We start from the raw sequence: 10,867 nt of genomic DNA on the forward strand, positions 1-10,867 counted from the left end.
ATCACTGGATATAAAGTATTTCCCATTCATAAAGATAATCACAGATACATTTAGGAGATAGTTTATTTTTTTGTGTATAGGGCAATAGCTACTAATCACTTAAAAAAAACCCCTTTAAAAGTTTAATTAAAACAAGCTTATGAGTCCTGGATATTTTTTTGGTAATTCAGTTGGTGGAATGAGCACTGAACTATAACAATCAGGAAATTTGTGTTCTAGTTCTGTTCTCCCATTAACATATACTGTGATGGATATGGCATAATTTTCAGCTGATATGCCCTCTGCAACGGAAAGATAAGGGCCAATTATAGTGACAAGAGACAGTTTCTCAATTTTGAGGCATTTCCTCAGTTTTGTTTTGGTTTTTGGTCTACTTCAATAGTTTTTACAGATGCTATTTCTACTCTATAAAGAATCCCCATGTCTTTTGTCACAACCCCCAGAAATGCCCCAAATTGCAAAGTTGGCTATAAACCAAACAATTATGTTGAACCAGGGCTCAGTTTATTGGCATGTCAATCTACAGATAAATGTTTTCTTCTCAATAACAAAACAAGAAGTGAGATAGTTTCCAATCTGCCATAACATATGACAGAAAAGCTTCAACTTGAAAATGTTGGAAGTCAGGTTCTAGGAGAAAAAGAGAAAGCAAGAGTTGAAAGTTATTTTCTCATTGAAAATTCAATAATTTGAGATATTATTTCCTTATACTGACCCAGGAAATCTATCTTATGCCCCAATTTTAATTGTACTAGTGTCATTCCCTGTCTTTTGGCCAGAAGATGGCACTGTTGAGCTAAATGATACACTTTCCTTGCACATCTGAAACTTTTCCAAGTCAGTTATTTTTGTTCTTTTTTAAACTCTTACTTTCGATCTTAGAATCCATACTAAGTACAACTCCAAGGCAGAAGAACAGCAAGGGCTGGAGAATTGGGGTTAAGAACCTTGCTGCCCAGGGTCACACAGCTAGGAAGTGTTTAGGATCAGATTTGAAGCAAGGACCTTCCAATCTTTTGGGCCTGGCTCTCCATGCATGGAGCCACCTGGCTGCCCCTAATTATTTTCTTCTTAAAAGGCATACATTTTTATAAGCCTGGAGTCTCACACAATTTAGAATAGAGATACGGGTTTTTATAATTTGTTTGTTTTTAAACCAGATCTGTGATTTTGTCAGTATGGGAAACTAGACTGAGGAAACCTTCAACTCAGCTCCAGCTCTGCAGCTCAATGACATAAAAGTTGCCTGGGGCAAGAGTTCGATGTCTTCATAATGTTAACATAGCCTAAATGCCAGAGATGAGATTTGAACTCAAGTCCTCCTGACTCCAAGGCCAACTCTCTATCTACTGCCTATCGCATAAATGACTTATTGCTTTAAAATGAAAAGTAATGAAAAGAACAACACTATCATCTAATGAAATGGACAACCGAGTGAAGCGAGTTGTGTTCTAAGTGGCCTCTGATAACTGCTCCTCTTGTTTCCAAGTGCTAGTGATTTTCAAAGATAGGCTACACAGGGTAAAATTATCTCAATCTAAGCACTAACTCTCTGGACTCCTAAACATAAGCTGTTAAAAGGTTAACATCTATTACATTTATTGGCTTCTGCTGACAGGAGGCATTAAAACTGACCTCTAGGTCTCCAATCATGTGTCTTGCTTGCTTTTATCAGAGATGTGCTTTCATTTCAAAATACTGACACTGACTTAAAAGTCCATGGTACATGGGAGTTTACAGAGAGGGAGATTTTTTTTTTTTCATTTGGCACCTAGGACAATCTAGAGGTAAGCAGGGCAAAAATTGTTATCTCTGATTTACAGATGAGAAAACTGAGTCTCAAGAGAGGTCAAGAAATTTTCTCAAGGCTAAAGCTTGAACACAAACTCAGTTCTCCTGAGTTCTCCTGCTATGCTTTTCATTGTTCCACACACTGTGTTATCTTTCAGAGTGCAGATATAATTAACCAGTTTTCAACAAATCATTAAAGCATACATTTATTTAGAAGAAAACTAAGCATTCCCTGAAAGACTTTTAATTGATAAACTAGCATAAATTTACCTATTTCAGCAGTGAGGAACATAAGAGCTTTCAGTCTCTATGTACAAAATTACATGAACATTAAAGAGATGTGAGGAATAGCAATATCAATGACTGATATTTTCCTCATGAAATCTCTGTAGCAACCTAAAGGTTGAAAAGTAATTATGATGATATAGACTTTGGGGAGAACTGTACTGGTACCTACCTGTCCCATAGAGCTATAGTGGCAAACAAATCAGACAAGTGTATATAAAACACCTTGAAAACTTTAAAACAAGATTTTGCAAATGTTAAAGTGTTTTTTGAAAGTCTGCCACTATTTTTGAAAATCCAGCATCAATATGGAATTTCAGAGCTTAAGATAATTTTGTTAGACTCTTAAATTTTATATTGTGGGTAGTAAGGTCCCAATGTTAATTAACAATCATTTATGAGTGTTTACTGGGTGCCAAAGACCACGCTGGGCAACTGGGATATAAAAAAAAAATGAAACTGATCAATCTCTCTCTCATTAATAATAAGAGTAGTTAACATTTATGTAACTACTACTATGTGCCATGAATTGTATTAACTGATTTTCAATTACTATCTTATTTGATCTGAAAACAACCCCAGGGTGGGGGTGGGGGTGGGACTAACAAGCTCAGGGTTACACAGTTAGGGGAGTGTCTGAAGCTGGATTGAAATGGAGGTCTACCTGCTTCCAGGCCTTGTGCTCTACCCACTTCACCACCTTGGCAATATATGTATTTACGAAGTTAAGTTCAAGATAATTTGGGAGAGAAATAGTCGCAATTGAGAGGAATCCAGAAAGGACTCAGCAAGGTCAATTTGGCCAGAGCAGAAATATATGAAGCGAGTAATGCATACTACTACTAAAAGAGTGGAACAGATCTAGGCTATAAAGGATGTCAAATAGAGTTCAGTTGATATTATGACTAACAGGGAGCCACTGAAGTTTACTGAGCAGGAAAACGGCATCTGTATTAAATAAAGGGGGAGATGTAAGGCAGGAAGGCCAATTAAGAGGCTATTGAAACATTCCAGGAGAGAGGGGTGAAGGCTTGAATTAAGATGGTGGACTATAGGGAACTGATACAAGAAATGTGGTGAAAGATAAATTGGCAGGACTGGGCAATTGCCAAGGTGCTAAGGTGAAAGTGGAATTGAGATTTCCAAGTTTGGGAAGGACAGCTGGATAAGAGAAGTGAATCAGAAAAGACTTTTCTTCCTAAATTCCAAATCTGGCTTCAGACACTTACTAGCTATGTGACTCTGGGCAAGTCACCTAATTCTGTTTGTTTCAGTTTCCTCATTTATCAAGTGAGCTGGAGATGAAATGGCAAACTATTCCAGTATCTTTGCCAAGAAAACCGGAAGTGGATCATAGTCAGACATAACTGAACAGCCAAGGCTGGGAAGCTTGGGTATCTGCAAGGACAGTAGTGTCCTGTTCTTGGCTAAAGGTTGGATTGGCTCAGAGACTGTTTATTTCTTGGCTCTGGTTAAGTCTACTTCCACTATACTTTATTTCATGTACTTTAAGCTATTATAGCATAAAGACTAAATGTATGTCAGCTCAGACTAACAAGAGGGAAATCTGAACATTTGGGGGAGAAAAAGCATTTTCAAAGCATGCAACAAAAATTATAATGATTCCATTAAAAATTAGTTACTTACACATTACTCCTTTTTAACTTTCACTATTTTTACACTGCTGCCAGAAGATTTTTCAGCATTTGCTTTGAATTCAGTCTTCAGTGCATCTCTTACTGCTTTTGCACAGATCTGGGAATATCGGATGTAGCTGAAAAAAAATATAAGTGGGAATAATGGCAAGTTATGAATCACTGATAAGGCCAAGTTGACAAGACAAAGGAGTTACGTTTATTTCAAATAGCCTTTGAATATAGACTTCAATGAAAAAAAAATGCTTCCAAATGAAAATGTCTCTTCTACAAGACATTCCAATGGCTTTATTATAAATGCAGGATTTGAGGGGGCAGCTAGGTGAGTCAGTGGACCAAGAGCCAGGCCTAGAGACAGGAGGTTCTGGGTTCAAATTGATCTCAGACACCAGCTATGGGACCCTGGGCAAGTGACTTAACCCCTACTGCCTAGCCCTTACCACTCTTCTGCCTTAGAGCCAAAACATAGTATTGATTCTAAGACGGACAGTAAGGTTTGTTTTTTTTTAATGCAAGATTCCTTCCCACCTCTCCACTAAAACTGTCATAATAAAACTTCTTCATATCCTACATTAAAATGAAAACTTCTTAGTGAGCAAAACCAAAAAAGTCCTTGACTTCAAGGACTTGAAGGTGGAGGAACAGTATGTACCCAAATAAATTTAATTCAAGGTAAATGGAAGAGCTGAAGGAAGTAGGTAAGACTTCAAAATGTAGCAAGTTTTGAGTTCAGGGAAAGGCTTGTTTACTTTGCCTGGAACAAAGCTTTTCACAGAGGAGTTGATATGAAACTGGAAAAGCAAGTTAAGAGCTACATTGTACAAACCAATTAGGAAATCATTATGGCAGCTCAGGCAAGAGGTAACAGAGAGTGATAGTCCAGAGACTGGATGAAGAGAGGGATGATTAATATACATTTGAGTGACTGGTGTTGATTCTGTGGATAGTAGATACTGAATGCTCTAAACAGAGAAGAGTTGACTTAGATGCAGAAAAATAATCAGTTCCTGTTGAAACTGAAACTCCTACAGGACATGCAGAAGGGAAAAAAATTTTTTTGAATTATAAGAGCTTATTTCCAAGTATCTCAGCCCCTTCCTACCATTCGCACATTATAGAAGGCATCATCTAGCAAACATATATGTATACAGAGATTACATCTTTAGTGTTTCCTTTTTTCAGTTCATTCTCTGGAATTTAATATTCACAAGTTATTCTTCAAGTATTAAATCTGTAGCTGTATGTAATCCTCTCTGGGTTCTACTCATTTTACTATTTATTATCTCATGTAGTTCTTTTAAAGTGGGCTTTTAAAATTAGCCTGCTCATAATTTCTTATGTACAGAAGAATTCCATCACAATCATATACCACAATATGTCCAGTCATTTCCCAATTGATGGACCTCCCCCTGAATTCCAGTTATTTGCTATCATAAAGAGAGTTGCTACAAATATATATATTTTTTTATTTTAAACCCTTAACTTCTGTGTACTGACTTATAGGTGGAAGAGTGGTAAGGGTAGGCAATGGGGGTCAAGTGACCTGCCCAGGGTCACACAGCTGGGAAGTGTCTGAGGCCAGATTTGAACCTAGGACAGCCCGTCTCTAGGCATGGCTCTCAATTCACTGAGCTACCCAGCTGCCCCATTGCTACAAATATTTTGGGACATATGGGTTATTTTCATTTTTCTCTGATCTCTTTGGGAAACAACCCAGAAATGATATTGCTGGGTCTAAGGGTGTAAAATGGTTGGATCAGTTCACAGTTCCACCAACAGTGTATCAGTGTTCCCATTTTTCTACATCTCCTCCAACATTTGTCATTTTTCCCTTTTGTCATTTTTTCCAAGGAGGAAAATTTAGTAGGTAAGTTTTGATGTTAAACTGGGGTTCAAGAGAGATTAGGGCTAAATATTTAAAGATATAGACATATAATTATGGGAATCCATGAAAGCAGTTGGGATCACCAAAGGAGAGTAGAAAGAATAGGATAAAAGAGAAACATCTCTTGGGGGCAGCTAGGTGGCTCAGTGAATTGAGCGTCAGGCCTAGAGACTGGGAAGTCCTGGGTTCAAATCTAAACTCAAACACTAGTTGTGTGACCCCAGACAAGTTACTTAACCCCCAGTGCCTAGACCATACTGCTCTTCTGACTTGGAACCAATATACAGTACAGTGTGGGTTAAAAAAAAAAAAGAAAAAAAGAAAAACATCTCTATAGAACATGCATAGTATATGTCCAAGAGATGGAACATAAACCAGCAAGGGAAATGGAATAAAAAGATAGTTTGGAGAACCAGAAAAATGCAGTGTCCTGAAAGACAAGACAAAAGAATATTGAGTTAGGAGTCACCAGAGTTGAAAGCTGCTGAGAGCTCAAGGAGAATAATGGCTGTGAAGAGGACAAGGGATTTAACAATTAAGTGGTGGTTGCTTAAAAAAATGGAATAGGATGGGATAAAAAGTAAGACTGAAAGGTTGGAAAAGTAAATGGGAGTCAAGGGAAGTTGAGGCAGCAAATGTAAACTGTTCTTTTTAGGAGTTTGGCAGCAAAGGGCAGGAGAAGGACATTGTATAGTTAAGTCAAAGTTTTTAAAAAATAAGGCTAGACCTGAGAATGTTTGAATACAACTGGGGAAGAAAGCATAGATTAGGAGCAAGCACAGTCAAGTGAAGGTTTTTAAAAGTCAGGGTAAACCTGGCCATATTCAGAGGTTAGCAGAGAAAGATACAAAGACATATATGAAAGAAACTCTCAAAGAATACATTGTCAGGAGAGCTAACATGTATGCACATACAAAATTGATACCCATCTATTCTCATATATTTATCAATATGCATCACATATATTCATTCCATGTTTAAATATCTGTTTCAAATTTCTCTTAAACTTGATTCTAAAAGCAATCGTTTGCTGAGCATTTCCTTCTGGGTGTCTTGTAGTGTACTCAAATTCAACACGATCAAAAAAGAACTGACTATTTTTCTCTATACCGCTCACTCTCCTAAATTCCCTGGTTCTATATCACCATCTCCACTATCCACACAAGATATCTGAAAATAATTTGGTGAGGAGTAAGGGAACTAGTATCTGGGGAAAATCAGGAAAAGTTAAAGTAGAAGATGGTGTTGAGCTGAGTTTTAAAGGAAACCAGGCATTTTATGAGGCTGAGTTGAGGGGGCACACTGTGAACTCCTGGAGGACATGGACTTTTTGCTTTTTCATCTTGGCATCTCTAATGCCTAACACAATGTTTTGTTGACTATTCTCAAAGACAAAGGCTAGTTGACTGACTTTAGGCATAAGGGTTAGTCTTGGCAAAGGCAATGAGACAGGAAATGTAAAGTCAGAGGTGAAGCAACAAGGTTAGTTCTGCTGGGCCAGGCACTGTACTGAGAGCTGGGAATATAAAACAAAGAATGATTTGCATTCAGAGGCCTGAGACTAATGGGAAACACAACATGCACAAAAATGTACTAACAAGATATATACAAAATAAATTGGAAATAATCAACAGAAATAAGGTGCTAGCATTAAGGTGAATCATTAAAGGCTTCTTGCAGAAGAGAAGGATTTTTAGCTGGGATATGAAGGAAGCCAAGAGATAGGGATGAGGTGGAGGAGAACTTCAGAAATGGGGTACAATTAAATAAATGGTGTCTGGAGGCAGACTATCTTGTGCAAAGAACAGGAAGGAGGATAGTATCATTGGAATACAAAATATGGGGGGGAGGGGGCAAGGTGGGATGGAGGTTGAGTGGTTTTAAAGCCTAGGAAGACTGGAAAGGTAGGAGTGGCCAGGCTACAAAGGGCTTTGAATGCCAAAGAGAGTATTGTATATTTGATCCTAGAGGTGACAGTGATCCCTGAGGTAATGAGATGACAGTCAGACCTGTGCTTTAGAAAAATCACGTCGGTGGCTGAACAGAGAAAGATGGATTAGTCAGGAAGAGATTTGAGGCAAGGAGTCCATCTGGAAGGTTTTAAAATAATTCACCTGTGAGGAGATGAGGGCCTGCATCAAATGGGTAGCAATGTCAGAGAAGATGAACTGAAGGCAAATAGATTGAGTTGGAGAAGATAAGAACAACAGGATTAGAAGTCCTGAAGGTCAAAGGCAGAAAAAAGGCCATTTTTAAGAAACGGTCAATGGAAAAGCAAAGCAGCTAGGTAGTGCAGCACATATCGCTCTGGACTTGTAGTCACGAACTGAGTTCAAATTGAATCTCAGACACAAGCTGTGTGCCTCTGAGCAACTCATTTAACCTTTTAACCTTGGTTTCCTCTGGTAAAATGAGGATAAAAACAGCATCTCCCTCCCTACGTTGTTGATATAAGGTTAAGCTGGAAGTGCTCTAGAGATCTAAAATTCAATACTAAAAAAGCCAAAAAGGTACAAGTAGGTTTTTTTTTTTGTAAATTTTATTTTAAAGTCGATAATGGAACATGGTTGGAGTACTAAAATAACCCTAACTGCAATCCTAAAAACAATTCAATAAACGTTTCATGACTATTTATCGAACTGAACTGAATCACAGAGCACGAAAGTGTCGTAGGAGGTGGCCTCGGTTAGGGTTACTTCCAGCGGGGGGAGGGCGGAGGGAGGAGGCGGCCAGACGCGGCAGAAGCCCCGGGAGCAGGGGTGAGGAGGATCCGGCCCGGGCCTAAGGACCGGTCGGGGGTTGGCGGTCTCTCCGAGGAGGATTAGCCCGCCCGAGACAGCCAAAAAACTTTGAGAATACCCAGCTTTCAAGTCATCATCCAAAGTTTCGGGGTGAGATCCCCAAACCACCCATAGGCCTACCTGAGTCCAGCCTGTCTCCAATAGGCCACCATGGCTGCGAAGAAAGCGGGAGAGGGACAGGACAAGCGAGAAGTCAACCGGTGCAGGAAGGTCACGAGCCGGAAGGGGAAGAGGCGGGGATCAACGCCAATCTACCAATCCCGCCTGAGTAATCTTCGCCTGTACTCACTCCTTGCAACCAATAACAGAGTAAGCCTGGTAGGCGGGTTAGACACCGTCCAATGAGAGTCCTCGGTTTCCGTTCTGCCAGCCCAGCGCAGGAACTGCCGAGTGCTTAGATCGGCTTTTCCCGACCGCGGAGCTCCTAAGGATACCAAATTTTTGCCCAGCCTCTTGGTGTGCGAATTAGTAGATCAAAAACAAAATATATCACTTCATTCAAGCAAAATTTACCTACTACCAGTTTTGCAGAACATGCTCAGTGTTAGGCAATAAGATCAGGATTTCCGTCTTAAAAACACTTTCCATCCCTCCTCCCAGGAAAAAATGAATGCTCTCCTTCCCAAATTCCTAAGTGTCACCTTCTACAAGAAGAGGGAGAGGGAGAGGGGGAGCGGGGAGGGAGAGTGCCTGTGTGTTTGTTTTTGGAAACCCGAGGACCACACTCTATCCTTGCATTTTTGTATTTAAGAACGAACGTACCATTTCCCGTCTGGAGGGTAAGAACTATTCCCCTTTTCTTTGTATTCTCAGCACTTGGGACCTAAATGAACCTTAGTAAATGCTTGTTGAATGTAAAAATGGAGGAAGGGCCCTAAGACAACTAATCTAACTCTATAAGCAAGCAGATGGCTTGTTTAGGTTTAAAGGAAAAAAAAAGCCAGCCTAATCTTCTGTGATATCCTTGACTGCTGACTCTTGACCTACTTCATCTTTGGCAAATGTTGGACTCTCAATAAAGCAACTAAGATACCATTGGGTGCTTGGGTCAATACAAAATGAAATCACTGCCCATAAAGATAGCCAACATATTCATATATAAATATATACAAAAAGCTAACTAAGTACAAAGTAAGGGGTGGGAGAGCAGTGTTAATGGGGAAATCAGGAAGGTCTTTTGTAAGAAAAGGTGCTTATTTTTATGTGGGATATTGTTTGTGAAAAACAAAAAGAGAAAATAATGTCAAATAAGGGTCAAGGCTAATTTCAATAGAACACAGAATTCATGTGGAGTAATTTATAATAAAAAAAAAATGGGTCCAGCTCGTGAAGAACTCTGAAGTTAAAAAAAGAATTCTTATTAGATTTTGAAGTACTAGAGTCAGTGGAGTTTATAGAGTGTAAGGGAAGGTTATCATCTGTTCTGCACTTAAGGAAAATCATTTTGGTGATGGTGTGGCAGATGGAGAGTGAAGGAGATTAATGTGGAAGCTCCAAAGAGGAAATGAAGGCTTGAACTAGGTTAGTGGCTAGTTGAGTTCAGAAATGGATAAATGAGAGAGAAATTGAAAAGATAGAAGTCACAAGATTTGATAAGTGATCATAACAACCTGAAGAGAGCAAGTGGAGGGCAACAGTAAAGTTGCAAACCTTGGAACATGGAAAATTGGTGGTGCCATTGCCAGAGAAGTGTTAAGTTCTCAAGGAGCTGGGGGAGGGGACAGTGCAGACTGAGTTCAGTTTTGGACATCAACAGATTGTTGGTATCCACATGTCGAAAACCACATATCCTTTCTTCCAAGAGAGAAATACGCACAAGAAAAAAAAAATCTGACTAGTCAATAAATCTCATTTGTTATACATTAGCAAAATTCCTACTGAATAATCTGCCTTGATGTCAGTTCTGGGGCTGATATATATTATTTTCATATAAGATACTCAACCAGAGATGGTAGCACATACCCATTATCCCTACTACTGGGGAGGTTGAGGCTGATGGATCTTGAGCTATGGAGTTCTGAGCTGCAGTAGGCTAAACATTAAGTCCAATGTCTGCATTAAATCTGGCACCAATGGTGGGCCCCTGGGGTGCCAAATAAAAAATGAAGCAGGTCACAGTTTTCATGCTGTGATCAATTATGGCATCAAATTTATGGGCATCAGCTGTACTTCAAACCTGGGCAAGATAGGGAATTTAGTCTTAAAAAAAGAAATCCAGTTAGGAAAAAATATAAACTTTTTATTATTGGTTATCGCAAATCTAATTCAAGGAGGCATCGAGGTGACATACTGGATAGAATGCAAGGTCTATAGTTTGAAGACCCGAGTTCAAATGTGACCTCAGACATTTCCTACACCTTTGTGACCCAGAGGAAGTCTCTTAACCACATTTGCCTACCCCTTGCTTTCTGTTTTAGAGTTGTAACTGACAGAAAGTAAGAGTTAAAAAA

General features: G+C 39.2%; 1 protein-coding gene across 1 annotated transcript; it reads right to left on the reverse strand.

The window, feature by feature from the left end:
- Positions 1–482: 482 nt before the first annotated feature.
- ATP5F1E (ATP synthase F1 subunit epsilon) lies at positions 483–8,642 on the reverse strand. Its single transcript, XM_044661137.1, has 3 exons — positions 8,538–8,642; positions 3,724–3,850; positions 483–630 (listed from the first exon to the last, which is right to left on the reverse strand). Exons 1-2 carry the CDS (start codon positions 8,567–8,569, stop codon positions 3,727–3,729), a joined length of 156 nt encoding a protein of 51 aa, XP_044517072.1. The 5' UTR covers positions 8,570–8,642; the 3' UTR covers positions 483–630; positions 3,724–3,726.
- Positions 8,643–10,867: the final 2,225 nt, after the last annotated feature.

The sequence above is a fragment of the Gracilinanus agilis genome, chromosome 2 (assembly GCF_016433145.1).
Source record: "Gracilinanus agilis isolate LMUSP501 chromosome 2, AgileGrace, whole genome shotgun sequence".
Taxonomy (NCBI): domain Eukaryota; kingdom Metazoa; phylum Chordata; class Mammalia; order Didelphimorphia; family Didelphidae; genus Gracilinanus; species Gracilinanus agilis.

What these genes read in the sequence shown, in the direction of transcription:
- ATP5F1E (XM_044661137.1), bottom strand. Translation starts at nt 8,569, where the DNA reads ATGGTGGCCTATTGGAGACAGGCTGGACTCAG. An exon ending in TGGAGACAGGCTGGACTCAG is followed by an intron (nt 3,851 to 8,537) that starts GTAGGCCTATGG and finishes ATTTTTTTTCAG; the next exon opens with CTACATCCGATATTCCCAGA.